At 38.2% G+C, this 15,176-nt stretch overlaps 2 protein-coding genes across 2 annotated transcripts in view; both read left to right on the forward strand.

The window, feature by feature from the left end:
* LOC105306207 (olfactory receptor 51E2) overlaps positions 1-14,530 on the forward strand; it is a 15,383-nt gene extending 853 nt beyond the window's left edge. Inside the window, exon 2 of the mRNA XM_011381118.2 lies at positions 13,410-14,530. Within this exon, the coding sequence (XP_011379420.1) occupies positions 13,459-14,421 (963 nt within the window). The 5' untranslated portion in view covers positions 13,410-13,458 and the 3' untranslated portion in view covers positions 14,422-14,530. The remainder of the gene's footprint in view (positions 1-13,409) is intronic.
* Positions 5,698-8,099, forward strand: LOC105306250 (olfactory receptor 51F2-like). Its single transcript, XM_011381148.1, has 2 exons — positions 5,698-6,629; positions 8,018-8,099. Exons 1-2 carry the CDS (start codon positions 5,698-5,700, stop codon positions 8,097-8,099), a joined length of 1,014 nt encoding a protein of 337 aa, XP_011379450.1.
* Positions 14,531-15,176: the final 646 nt, after the last annotated feature.

Consider the following 15,176-nt stretch of genomic DNA (forward strand, 5'->3'; position numbering starts at 1 on the left):
GCCGTATGGGCTCTGTAAGTAAAATTGTTTTGTTCAGTGAAAACACTCTACTCAGAATGAGTTAAGCTTTCTTATTCACAGGGAAGAATTTTCTTACATTGTACAAAATTAGATTAGTGAGGTAGTAGACTTCGGTGGATGGTGATTCGAATTTGTAGAATTATTTATTCCCAGGATATCTGTAGAGAATGGGCACATTGTTCTGCCTGGTGTGGGCTAGATAGCTGGTTGTTCGTTAGTCAAATGACTTAATCAGTGTGCTAATATGTTTATCATAGTGGTTGGGTGCTTGATAAAACAAAAGAGGTCATCAGAGGCTGAAAACCCATTTCTAAGCCCAATGATTCTTACTTAAAGTGAAAAAAATACAAATTTTGAACACTTATTGCATCGCAGGCACTGTCATTAGGCACAATGCATATTCTATCACATAGATGAAGAAAGTAGATCGAAGAAAACTTATATTACTTGCAGGCGATACAATAGTTTTTGAGAGCATGAGCCTTGGAATTAAAAAGAACTAGGTTCAGAATCCCAGCTCTGACATTCACTAATTGTGTGTGATCCTGAATATGTTCCATAAACTCTCTGACACTCAGTTTCTTTATCAGAATGAAATGAATTTAAACTGGATTTAATAATACTTGCCACATAGTGTTGACTAAGAATTAAAAGAGAATGTTTATAAAGTGCTTAGCATAGTAACATTCATGGAACAAGTTCCAATAAATGGTAGCCATTGTTATGAGTAACATTTTTCATTATTATTGTTGTACAGATTTCAAAACTAATTAGTATTTGAACAAGGATCTTGACCCAGATCAGTCACACACTATAGCCATGCCACTGACAATGGCTTGGACAATAGCAATAATACCGTAGGGTCTAATTCAGCAGTTAAAGACATAACCACAAGCTACAACTCGTAACAGTGAAATAGAAGAAGAGCATCATTGCAATCTAAGTGGACAGAAGAGACTATAGCTTATTTCTCACAAGAGAAAATTAAGGTTGTGCATGGATTAGAGAGGACGAATTAAACAGATTTGAGGGTGATAGCAGTGTAAAAGAGTAGCTTGAGGGAATTATAGTGCCTCCCCCTAATAGTAACTATTAGTTCTTCTTTATTTTTATATGAACAATTACATTTTTTTGATGTAAGAAAACACACTAAAATACAGCTTCAAGTACTTAGTCTTCACATGTAGGCTCCAGTTTTTGACATTTCAGAAGTAGAATCAATAAAAAAGTTAAAGAATATTTGTATGTAGAGGATGAGAGAGAGGGAGAAGAATGTGTTTCATATGTCTGTGTGCATGAGGAAGGTAATTCTAATTAGATGATATGCTAGAGTTTGACATAATTTACTAATAAATAAAGCATAGGAGAGAGAGCCAGGTTTGGAATGGGAGAAGGAACATGCTCTGTTTGGTTCATACTGAGGTTGAGGTAACTGAGGGATAATGAGTGAAGATATACCTCAGGGGGAGATAAAAATTTTATTCACCTTTTATTCACTGCTACTAAGTTTTAATTTGTTCTTCAAACTACTGCCATTTATTTTTCTAAATTGTTGATTTGATCTCCTCACTCTAGTTCTATGATTTGTTACTGCCTTCATGTTTAAGCCCAGAAATCTTGCCACAACCTTATAAATCCTGTCAACTTTTAAAACATAAAACTCAGGAGAGGCCATCATTAGATTTCAGATTTGAAAGTCATCTAGATTAAAAAAAAAAATGCTATTTAAAGCAATGGGAATAATTAAGATATCCCAGTGAGAATACATGGTAAACAAGAAAAGAGAGACCTCTTGGAAGAAAACCAAACTCCTAAAGAAGACCACAGTTAATAGACAGAGAACAAAAATATTGTGTGGTAATGGGGAAAAACCTACAGAATAACTATTATTGAAGGTAATGAAGGAGTAAGTTTCAAAGGGGAGGTGGTCAACATTGAAAAAAAATGAGATGAGAGAGAGAGAGATGCAAATCTGAAAATAAATTTTGGGACTTGGTATTTAGAAAAGTTATTGATGACAGTTGGAGAATTTCCTGTGAGTCATTGGAGAAAGATTCCAAATGGTTACTGAAAGCGAAGGAAATAAACAAAACTAGGTTGTCCAAAGAACACTTTTTTGTCACAAAATACATGGCAGAAAATGGAAGGCAGACAGGGTTTATGTCTCACCGCTCTCACTAGCTAAGCATAATGGCCAGTTATAAGAAATGATCAATGTATCTTAGCTGAATTGATGTGTGTTGAAAATACCTACATAAGTGTGGGAAGCTTTCATTAATGAATTGGGGTAAAATTTGAATGTTGTAGAATGCACAAAGAGAGCTGATGGTATAAAATAAGATACTAAAGAAGGCAAAGAATTTTGTTGGAATTATATTAGAAGAGATGGAGAATGATTTGTTTACTTCTTCATAAAATACTTGGACACGCCAGACTCTTGAGGTTCTGCAACTAAAATCTAAGCTTTTTTGTCCTTTCCATGGAATGCAAGATTTTCATGTCCTGACCCCTGCCGATTTCTTCAGCTTCATATTTAAAGCTCTAACATATCAATTTTCTTGTAGTTGTTTTAAAAAAACCAAAAAACTGTATTTTGTTGTTATTTTATTCAGTCTCAGCTTGTGTCTTTATGTCACAAGGATGATTTTCACCCTTGTGAACTCACATCCATTGATAAAAACTTTACATTGTTTCATCTACTCTGTTAAGATTTCCTGAAATTAATGTTTCTTGGTACACACACAGACACATTCTTGTATATGCACACTCAGAATCTGTCACTCCACATTATTTCCGTCTTACCATTTAGAATCATCTTATCCTTGTGCACTCTACAACTAGCAGCATTTCTTTGTCTCTGACTCCTTTGATATGTGCCTAAAACTGTGCCTGGCCTGTAGTAGGAGTTCCAAATTGGTAATTTTTTTATTTTCATAAGGCTCACGGGTCTCTTATCAAAGATAAGTTTTCAGCCTTATACGAACAAAGTTGTGGCGACCTCTCTGGTTTTCTGAGGCACCAAACCACTGTTATTTTACTTGCTTTATATCTTTAGTGCTGACATAACACAGAGTGAGCTCTCAGTTTAATATTGAAACAAACTAAGTGTTTTTGATGGATGATCAAGAGCTTAGGTGGAGTTACTGGCTATGAAAGGGAATAAGGTCTCCCCTGTGTCTGAGCACAGTGTAGATGAAGAGAGCGGGCAGGAAAGTGGCTGCAGAGCAATGAGAAGAAAGGAATTTGAAGGAGTTCTCTTCTGTCGGGCTCAGCACAGATCAGTTCAACCTATACTCTATGTATTTCTCCTGATCTCTCATCCGGAAAAAGAAGGGAAAAAACTGACAAGAATGAAAATGAGCAATGAATAAATTGTTTGGATTAATTAATAATGTAAGGGGAGCCATGAAGAAGTTAGGATGAAAGAGAATGTGTTCAGATAGCAATTTATTCTTTTAAAAACTATTTTATTTAAAAATTTCCTAGAACGCAATGAGAAAAGTTACAATTACAACTCAAACATTGCATATCATCATGATAATCATTATGAAAATCATCATGACAGCTGCCAGAATTAATAAACATATATGAGGACCTCTGTACTCCTATAATCATTTTTATTATTCATCATTGTATATTAGGTATTAAAGTTATTTATGAACAGCACTATTTGTTTTCCATCACTTGATTACAAACTAAGAGGGATTTTGTTTATGTTGTGCCTAGTTTCTGACATAGCAACATGCACAAAGTAGGTGCTCAGTAAATATCTCTGAGCGTGTAAGGCAAGATCAAAGGAAGAGGTATTATAAGTTCATTCTGGTGTGATGCTTTTTACATATGCCATTTTAAAAGCCTGGGAATATTTCTTCTAAACTTACACAAAATGTAGAAGTCTTCGAAGCACTAATTATCCTGAATAGCCTTCACCAAATACCCCCAAAACTTTTGTACATAGAATGAAATGTTCCCTTTTTGATAATTACTTCCCAGCAACCCCAGGAAGTTAACTTCAAAAACTGAGTCCCAAGTTCTGTGAATTAATAGCAAATAAATGGGTCAAAGATTTATGGAGAATGAGAGGCAAACCTACTATTTTAAATTATAAGTATTATTCATTTAATAAATACATTTTTAGTGTATCCTTCTGATCAATATGTATTTTTGAAAACTATAGTTCCTAAAAACGTTTTTCAGAAACCAATCTATTTATGAAAAGTGCTAACAGGATATGTTAACCTTTTAAACTTTCATAATTAATTGTGAAATTCATGCCAGTTGGGCAAGACTTCATTTCTGTATAATGCCTGCTGTATTCATGACATTCGATAAAGGGTTATTGGAAGTAGTGTCAAAAAATGTTCCCTTTTCGTTAACTCTTATTTCCATTACGAGATTTGATAATTCATCTCTGACAGTAATTTCATTGGTTCCCTGAGGATACTCTCACTAAACTTTAAGCTCTAAAGTTATAGTTTATATATTTTGGTTAACTCCTAGGAGTAACTTAACACTTTTTTTTCCTCTAATTTTATGCTTAAAAATTTCCCCATTTTAAACTAGTATTTCTTAAGAGAATCTTTGAGGTGGCACTTTATCTGGATGAACTTGTGTGGCCTAGGAACGCTTAGTTTCCCTGAGGAACAGTTACCTTACCGCTGGCTACTTCTCACTGTTGGAGCCCCCTCCAGCCACAACGCTAGTCTCTGTTTTTTCCCTGGCCACTCTCCCAACTCATACATACCCACCTGCTTTGTTTGCAATTCTCTACTCAATGAAAAAAGAAACGTGCTGTTTGCCATAAAGTTATATCTTTCCCTCCAAAACAGTAATATTGTATTAGGTATCTTTTGAAAAGTATGTCTTAACAAAATGAAGAAAATCTGTTCTGGAGAACAAGTCTTCAGGCGGATTGAAGAAAGAAATATATTCGAACATGGAAGCACATTATGTCAAGTGGGGGAAGAGGCCTCTGTTCCTATGGTGGTAGGTCTGTGTTCTAACTCTCCATCTCTCCCAAATGTGACACCAGATGCTGCCGTCTAAGTGTCACTGTAAAGGTTAGATACTGTAGACATCTTCACATGACTAACTGGGGCCTAAACCATTTATTATTTCATATGTGTTACTTTTATTATAAGTATCTCTTCCTCAATATGTTCCAATTCCCTAAGAGTCTTTGCTTTTCTATACTTATGGCCGATGTAATACTGCTGTTCCATAGCCCCAATCTAGTTTTCTCCAATGACAACTATACAAAAAAACTAACCTGCTACATCTTTATCACAATTAAAACATTCCAAAAAGAATAAAATATTATTTGCCAATCTTGGATAGTGTCTTTACTTAGTCTAATCACCTCTGAGTAGAGGAGTGAAAGGAAAGGTTGTATGGTATAAACATAGCGACCGACAAAGGTCCCAAGGGAACAAAAATTATGGACTGAGACAAACAAAAAAATAAAAATAAAAATAAAGTTTAAATGGTACTTGCTACAGCAATTGAAATCTTACTTTTATCAATTTAAATGAGCCAATCATATTTATGTATTATACAGATATTCATCTTTGGTTGGTTTGGGGTTCAATAATATTATTCGTAACTGGATTAATTTTTTTAAAATGTAGTTTTATTGTTACAGAGTTTCATCTTCGAATTCTGTACTTTTAGTCCAGCATGTCCAACTCCCAGAATACCACATCCTCTTCCATCATTTTCCTGCTATCTGGTATTCCTGGACTGGAAGCCTTTCACACCTGGATCGCCATTCCCTTCTGCTTTCTCTATGTAACTGCCCTCTCAGGAAACAGCCTGATTCTCTTTGTCATTGTCACTCAGCCCAGCCTCCACGAACCCATGTATTATTTCCTCTCCATGCTGTCCACCACTGACCTTGGCTTGTCTATATCCACCCTGGTCACCATGTTGGGTATATTCTGGTTCAACGCCAGGGAGATCAGCTTTAATGCCTGCTTGTCACAGATGTTCTTTATTAAACTTTTCACTGTCATGGAATCCTCAGTACTGTTGGCCATGGCCTTTGATCGTTTTGTGGCCATTTCTAATCCTCTCAGGTATGCCACCATTTTAACTGACTCCAGAATAGCTCAAATTGCAGGGGCAATTGTCATCAGGGGAACATTAATGCTGACGCCAATGGTAGCCCTTCTTAAAAGACTGTCTTTCTGCCGTGGCCACGTGCTCCATCACTCCTACTGTTTCCACCCTGATGTGATGAAGCTCTCATGCACAGACACCAGGATCAATAATGCAGTTGGATTGACAGCCATGATCTCTACTGTTGGTGTGGACTCAATCCTCATCCTCTTTTCTTATGTTTTGATCATTATGACTGTCCTCAGCATTGTGTCCCCAGAAGAGAGGACAAAAGCTTTCAGTACGTGTATCTCACATGTTGGGGCTGTTGCTATTTTCTATATTCCATTGATTAGTTTATCCTTTGTTCACAGATTTTGGAAACGGGCCCCACCCTATGCACATACTATGATTGCTAATACTTACCTGCTGATCCCCCCTGTGATGAACCCCATCATTTACAGTGTGAAGACCAAACAGATACGTAGGGCTATGATAAAAATTCTCCATTCTAAAGACACATAGAATCATAGAATTCTAGATACAGTCTACATCAGGTTATGTTATTTAAAAAAGGAACTGATGTTCACTGAAGCTAAGTGAACAAAAATTTAAAATTAAGGCTGGATTACATTTAGATATCTACATTTCATAGACATTTAGATTATCTATGAATTGGACCTCTTTATTTTACAAATGAGAAGACAGAGATACGAGAAGGGCAAGGATGAACAGCCTAAAGCCCTAAGTCTAGAATTTCCCTTCCCTGTTATTGTTCACTCTAAACTGCTGTTCATCCTGCCAACAGACTTTCTCTTCTTACTTCATCCACTTCACATCAGTTAGAGGGACACATCACAAAAATGTCACTTCTTTATGAGAATTAGGCAGTATTTCCTAACTGTAATAATGATTTTAATTAAAATTTTTATTTCTTTTGACTAGTCATGGTTGCAGGTATTTTTTACATATATTAACATATTTGATATCTAAACAACATTATAAGTTGGTTATTTTTAATATCAATGACAAATTAAAGCACAAAATGTTAAGTAGATTGCTTAAACAGCTAGTGAGTGACAGAACCAATCACATCTCACATCTAAGCAAAATGACTGCAGGGTCCTTTATATTCTTAACTTTAATGTTATATTGCTGCCTATAATGTGAACTATATATATATAATTATATATGTATATAAATAGTATATATGTGTATGTGTGTATATATACACATATATGTATATATATATCAGTATGTGTAATTTATAGTGGGAGACATAAAGAAGCAAAAATAAAATAAAAATCATAACTCTGTCCTCTAGAAATTTTCAACCAAATTATGGAAGATCCCAAAACAAAATCTTCAAACCTCAGAAATGTATCTCTTCCAGATGCTTTTTCTCCACTAAGCATATTCCAGAATATCTCTCCACCCTTCGTCAATTTTCTCTCCCAGCAGAAACTGAAAAGTGACTACAGATTGCAAATGAATTATAATTTGTGTAATTAGAAATGTTTTAGTTTGTGGCACATATTTCATGTAATAGCCTAATCTAGCAAGTTATTTTTTTCAACCTGGGTATATCCATTAATTCTCAAATTTTTAAAGTACATATTTCAATGACACATTAGTATCATTCAGTAAAGGTGAGCCTTATAACTAGTATCAGATCCAGAAAGGAAGTAGAAGCAGTCATTCATATCTACAGAGAAGTTATTAAGTGACTACGTTACTGGCTATACAATAATAAGAATGATGTCAAAATCCTCAGCATGTTTTACAACAATATTTTCAGTCTTAATTATTGTTAGTCTTCATGTCCCTGATCTTTGCATGCTGTAATGTTCTAGGACTTTGTTTTCAGATCTGTTTTTTCTTTGTTATAGTTCCATTTTCAGTCATCTCCTCGAGCTTCATTGCTTTACCATCTATATAATAATAAATCCAAATTAATATTTGTATTCCAGATTCATGTCTAACTGCCTGTGTATCCATATCTCCACTTGAATGTCTCATAATCATATTAGACTCATCATGTCAGAAACCACATCCTAATACTCACATCAAGGAAAAACATGCTCAACTACAGTCTTCCATAACTCAGAATCTGCCTTTCAAGTTACTGAGAAAGAACACTTGGAGTTAGCCGTTACATCTCTTACTCCCAGATACTCTAGATAGTCCAGATATTGATATCTGGGATACAACTACTTTCTACCACCTCTACTGTAACCACCATGATCCAAGCCATCATCATCTTGGACCTGAAATATAATACTCTCCTGGTGGATCTTTCTTCATCCACTCTTCCTTTACAGTCTATTATTCTCATATTAGTTAGAGTGATTATTTCAATACACAAGACAGATCATGTCACTTCCTCTGTTCAACATGTTCCAGGGGCCTATTTTACTCAGAGAAAATCCACAGTCATTGCATCTCATATTTGGCTCTTCTCCATCATTTCAACTTGATTTTCTACTGCTCTCCCCTTTATTCACTCTACTACCCCCACAACAGCCTCAAGTATTTCCTTAAACTCATCAAGTATGTTTCAACATCAGCCTTCACACTTTCTGCTCTCTATACCTGAAATGTTCGTCCACCAGATACCCACATGATTTATTGCCTCACTTCATGCAGGTCTCTTCTTAAGTGTCACCTTATGACCAGGCCCTTGACATAAAAAATAACAGCACCTCTCCTTCAATTCCTGTCTGCAGTCATTCTCTTCCTTACCCACCTTGTTTTTAGTTTCTACCACTTTCACCTGCCAACATATTACATATCTGTTTATTTCTTTTCTTGTTTTCCCATTAGAAGGTAAGGTCTTTGAGAATAAGGACATTGCTTTATTTTTGCTGTCTTCCAGATCTTAAAACTAGGTCTGCCACATAGTAAAAATAATAAAATCTCTGATGACCTGGCTCTATTTACCTTATTACTGTCAAGCCTTATTACTGTCTCTCTATGCAGTGCTCCAGGCACAACAAACAACTTGCATTCCCTTAACCCTGATGACTCTATCTCACTTTCAAGCCTTTGACAAGCTGTTCCCTTCTCCTAACATAGAAGTAATTTTACTTCAGAAACTTTTTTCTGACTTCTCAAGTCTGTCTGGTGTCCTCTCCAGGCACTCCTGCATCTATCTCCCTGTGCTTCTTCCTCATGCACGACACTCCTCTTCAAATCTACTGTAACCATTTCCCCACGACAGACTTTGTGCCCACCTCTCAAGACCAGGCACTGTGTCTTATTCACTGTTGGAACTAAATGAAAAAGTTCAGGTGATGTGGACTTACAGACTGTATATTTGCTTGTTTGTTTATTTGTTTCAAAACATAACATAAGATGGTGTGTGCAGAAAGGAAGCAGAGAAAGAGAAAGTGCGACATGGACTAGAGAAGCATGGGGGTACTTAGAATTTTAAAAATGGAGAGAAGAAAGAACTTCAAGAACCAGACAACCAAGATGTTTACACTACTTCTGCCAATGTTTCTACCCCACCTCACTCCACTTACACTACTGTGTGAACAGGCCCACTGCCCAACAATCCTTGAGACTTATAAGCTTCCATACCTAGGGAGTGGGTACTTCGGACACCTCAGGGATGGGTGGTCTGCAGAGCAAATGTCATGTTCTGACTAAGGTGGACAAGCTCATAATGAATTGGAGACTTTCCTAAAAGCCTGAGCAGCAGTAGACACATGACCACTGCTATAGCTACTTGAATTCAGAGTCCAAGTGAAAGCCCTTAAATGTCCTGTAAGTCTTTTAAGGCCCTATGTGATTCAACTCCCCAATACCTGTCTCCCTACTACTCTCCCCCTTATTGCTCTGCTCACACACATTGTCCTCCTTGTTGTTCTAAACTACCAGATACACTCCCTTCTCAAAAACTTCATTTGTAGTTTCTGTATCTTCTTCCTGAAATGGCCTTCTTCAAATATCTTCATAGATCTACTTCTCACTCCTTCAAGCTTCTCCTTAAATATGTGAGGCCTTCCCTGGAAACTATTTAAAATTTCAACTGCCCCCTTAATATTTATCTGTTCTCTTCTTCCCTTTATTTTGTCTCAAGAATACTTAACATCCTATTTGGTTTTTCATTTTAACTCCATTTATTGCCTGTCCCCTTCAATAAAATGTATACTTAATGAGGGTGGGAATTTTTGTTTTTGCTTTTATCTATCTTTCTTATTTTGTAAGCCCTTGATAAATATTCTTTGAATGTGAATAGTCAGAATACCTAGTTCTCCAACCAATATTATTACCAATTCACTGTATGACCCAAGGCAAAGAGCCTTTATCTCATCTATTCTTTATTGTAACATAGGTGCAATTAAGAGTGGCTTCCTACTTTTTTTGTACCCTTCTTGATTTTGAAAGAGGATGTGAACTCCTAGAGCCCAAGGACATAACAATATAGGTACATTAGCTGGAGTACTTTGGCAAAGTGGCTAATGAGGAAAAGCATTGACTGTGGCTGACTATGGGAGTTTAAGTTCCTTGGAAGAGTAAGATAAATTGTCAAGAGAGCCCTATATGTGTAAATGTGGGAGTGACAGCAGAGGCAGTGGGCCCTTTGTGATTGCCCATCCCAGGCAGTAACAGTTGGGAACCTGTGGGAGTGACACACAAGAGGACATGGTGTTATTGTCCCCTGTCTGCCAAGCCCCTGGGACCCCAGTCTATGCTCCCACAACCTGTTTCTATGGAACTCCTGGGCAGCATTATAAATAAGCCTGTGCCTGAAAGGGCGAGCCAACTCCAGCTTCTCCCTCTCAGTAGGACTGCACTATTTTCAAGTGAGTGCACCCTCATCTGGGGTCAGGTAGCCCAAACTCCTGCCATCCTAAGGGACCTTGAAGACCCCTCAAACTGCATTATACAGGGCAGAGGGAAGCCCTCGAGTGCCACCCACACCTTCAGGGGCTAAGAAGAAATGTCCCAGAGCATTAGCTGACAGTCCAGAAAGGCAAGTGAGTATAAATACAACAAGCACATTCAGACCCAAAGGGAAGTGGAGATTGGGTCTAGCTAGGGGTCACTTTAGGCAGAGGGCCAGGCAACACAGAAGGAAGACATGAGGTCTTTTGGGGTAGATAAGTGAGAGACAAGATGATGACCCAAAGTCTTAGACTGCTTCTAGCAAAGCAGAAAAGATTCCCCACAGAGAGAGGTCAGGACAGTATCTGACTCTATGACCAACAGCAACCCTTATATTTGTCAGTGCTGCATGCAGTAGCACAGGCAGGGGGCCTTGAGAAAGGGGAAATATGTTACTGTGCTTCCCTTGCTCCCCTCCATGCCTGATCTTTTCTTCAGCTGGGCTCCATTTCTCTTGGACACAAAGGTCCAGTGATCTGGCCTCCCTCCAGGGAGTTTCCTTAGCATTACTCCATATTTTTCAACCTGATTTGTTCAGATTTCTGAATCTCCCTCACCAAGCTATTTATGGTAGATACATAGATGTTGGATGGCTACAATATATAAGAAATCTTTCATCTCATTGTAGGATGCAATTATCTGCCTCTGAAAATGGCTTTTTATTCTCTGACAGCAGCCAGGGTACAAAGTTTGGATCTGTATTTGTCAAGGAAAGTAGCTGTTATGTCTTTGCATAAGTTCTAAGGATGGAGAAGAGCAAATAGTGGTCAGAGATGTGGATTTTCTAATGATTAAACCCTGGATCTGCTCTTCTTCGCTTATCCATGATAGGGATAATTCAAGTCCAATCTTTTAGTTCTCATCTGATTATGTTATACATTAAGACTGCTGGTCTCCAAACCCTTTCCACTGAGATTAAATGAAAGAGCATCTCCCAGTTGCAGTAAGGACCCAGGTTAGGAGACAGGAAGAATCCTGGGGAAGTGAACAGGTTAACCTGAACACCACTGATGAAGACTCCCGCAGAGCTTATTCCCAAGATTCATCAGCTCTTCTTGAAGCCAAGGCCTTGGTTCTTCAGAGAAAATTAGCTCCAAAGACCAAGGCGCTAGGAGCTTAGCAAGGAAAGTGCTTGATGAGGTCAAAGCCCAAGTTTGGGGGTTCGGGGAGGTGGTAGGAGCAGAGTAACACTGGGTTTCCAAAGTGAAATGTTTCCATTAATATGAATGACTTGTTGGCAGAGTTTCTGGGAAATCCAAGCTCTAGGAGTATCAGCACTCAGCCCAAGTTCTCCTTTGGGGCGATGAGAGTGGCCTTGAAGCTGTATGTAGGTATGTAAGAACCTATCAGTCAAGAGCAGGAAGAGCTTTCACAGGGACCATGTCAGGCAGCTAGGATCTGCTGGAGACCACACGCTCCACCAGTATCTTTATCTCCAGAGAAGTCATTAGATGGGCTACTTCCTTGCACTTGATGATCCCAGATGAGTTTCCTATTTTTCCTTAATAAATTGACTTTTAATCTTTTTTCTTAGCTTTTTTCTTTTAATATTTTTTTAATTGCTGTTGTGTTTCTTCCAAGCCCCTGCCCCAACCACAGACACACACTGACCTTAGACTTTGGCGCATCTGTACACCTATAATCCTGAATATTTGCATACACACAAAAAAAACACCTTTATCCCCAGTGGCTTGGTATACCCTTTATTCCCTTTTCTATCTGTTTGATTTCTACTGATGTTTCAATATATTGAACATTACGGATCATATCTTTCATGCTTTCCTCTTTCCCATGCATTACATGCTACAGCTTACGCTAACATTTGATCCCAAACTCTAATAATTACTTCTCTGTCCTCCATCTAAGCAGGGTATCTGAAGGGCAAAAGATGATCCTTTAACCTCTGTATTAGCACCCTCTAGCAAATAGCTTGTACATCGTTGGTCATATACGTAAATACTTTGCAGTAAATGAATAATTAAAAGAAAGAAGGGGAGAGCAGAGGAGAGGAGAGGAGAGAAGAAGAGAACACAGTCTTAACTGGAAGGGGTTCCCAATAGCATATCTCTTAACACCTATCTGAGAAGAAGACCACCTGGTATCCATACAATGAAGGTATGGGCCAGGTGAAGAAGTATGAGGGAACTTGGGAAGGATAGATTTTGGGATAAGCATTGTTTTTCCCAGGTTCCCTTTTAAAAATGTGAATAGACCCTGAGAGTAGTAATTGATAAATAAATTTGAGCTGTCACTTTATACTTTGGAAGAGGGCTTCAGAGCTTATGCGGGAGCCTAAATGGCTTGGAAGAGGGAGTAGGGTAGGGGAAGAAAAGCTAAGGTTCATTCAGTTCCCAGGTTTCCAGGACTGGCCTCTCTGACTGTGCTCCATGTCCTAGCAGGCTGCCAGTGTGACCTCACCTTCTCCAGTGCCCCTTTCTTGGTGCCGTTATGAGTTCCTGCAACTTCACACATGCCACCTTTGTGCTTATTGGTATTCCAGGACTTGAAGAAGCCCATTTCTGGATTGGCTTCCCCTTGCTTTCAATGTATGCCATGGCAGTGTTTGGAAACTGCATCGTGGTCTTTATCGTAAGGACAGAACACAGCCTACATACTCCCATGTACCTCTTTCTCTGTATGCTGGCAGCCATCGACCTGGCCTTGTCCACATCCACCATGCCCAAGATCCTTGCCCTCTTCTGGTTTGATTCCCGAGAGATTACCTTTGATGCCTGCATTACCCAGATGTTCTTCATTCACGCTCTCTCAGCCATTGAGTCCACCATCCTGCTAGCCATGGCCTTTGACCGTTATATAGCCATCTGCCACCCATTGCGCCACGCTGCAGTGCTCAACAATACAGTAACAGCCCAGATTGGCATGGTGGCGGTGGTCCGTGGGTCCCTCTTCTTTATCCCATTGCCTCTGCTCATCAAGCGGCTGGCCTTCTGCCACTCCAATGTGCTCTCACACTCCTACTGTGTACACCAGGATGTGATGAAGTTGGCCCACACAGATACGTTACCCAATGTCGTCTATGGTCTTACCGCCATTCTGCTGATCATGGGTGTGGATGTCATGTTCATCTCCTTGTCCTATTTTCTGATTATACGAACAGTTCTACAACTGCCTTCCAAGTCAGAGCGGGCCAAGGCCTTTGGAAACTGTGTGTCACACATCAGTGTGGTACTGGCCTTCTATGTGCCTCTCATCGGCCTCTCAGTGGTGCACCGTTTTGGAAACAGCCTCAATCCCATTGTACACATTCTCATGGGTGATATCTATCTACTGCTGCCTCCAGTGATCAATCCCATCATCTATGGAGCCAAAACCAAACAGATCAGGACTCGGGTGCTAGCTATGTTCAAAGTCAACTGTGACAAGGACCTTCAGGCTGTGGGAGGCAAGTGACCCTTAACACTCCACTTTCCCTTATCCTTAATGACTTGATATAATGACTCCCTAATGATAGCTTAATTCTAGTTGCCTGTAAACATAACAATGCTTTTCTCTGGTTTGAGCTCCACATTCTGCCTCTGCTCAGAGTGAAATTTGGGGAGATATCATGATTCCCTTCCATAGGTCAAAATGTTATTGTTATCTTTGTTATATAAAAAGTCTAAATTAGAAAATCCACTGCTACTCCAATAAGTAGTATAGGGACATAAAAAAGAATGACAAAAAATAAAATTGGATTTGAAACAAGGGAAAAATTATTTTATCTGACTAGTAATCCAAAAACTCTGTATTAAAACAATAATTAGGCAGCATTTTTGCCTATCAAATTAGCAGTTTTTACTAATTAAAATTAACAATGAAGAAGGAGATTGTGTTGAAATATATATTCTTGAACATAATAACTGATAGTATATTGGCAATATGCAGCAAGAATTTTTTTTAAAGTATATGCTTTAATGTTGAAGTCTCACTTTTGAAAATGTATCCTAACAAAATATCCCTAAATGAAACATGCTTATAATGTTAAGAAAAACAATAAAGACAAAGGATTGAAACTAACTTTAAAAACAATCTGTGCCTTGAAGGAAATGTGCTCAAATTACTAGTGACTTATTTTTGTTCCTACTTTAAAAATTTCTTCATTATGGTGGTCTTGTTTACTTAACATGTACAACTTTTAAAATGGGGAAAATGGAACTGATAATTTA

Source organism: Pteropus vampyrus, unplaced genomic scaffold (assembly GCF_000151845.1).
Source record: "Pteropus vampyrus isolate Shadow unplaced genomic scaffold, Pvam_2.0 Scaffold431, whole genome shotgun sequence".
Lineage (NCBI taxonomy): Eukaryota > Metazoa > Chordata > Mammalia > Chiroptera > Pteropodidae > Pteropus > Pteropus vampyrus.

Excerpts from the sequence above, each read along its gene's own strand:
- LOC105306250 (XM_011381148.1), top strand. The coding sequence starts at position 5,698 with ATGTCCAACTCCCAGAATACCACATCCTCTTCCATCATTTTCCTGCTA. Across the intron at positions 6,630-8,017 it reads ATGATAAAAATTCTCCATTC|GTCATCTCCTCGAGCTTCAT; the intron begins TAAAGACACATA and ends GTTCCATTTTCA.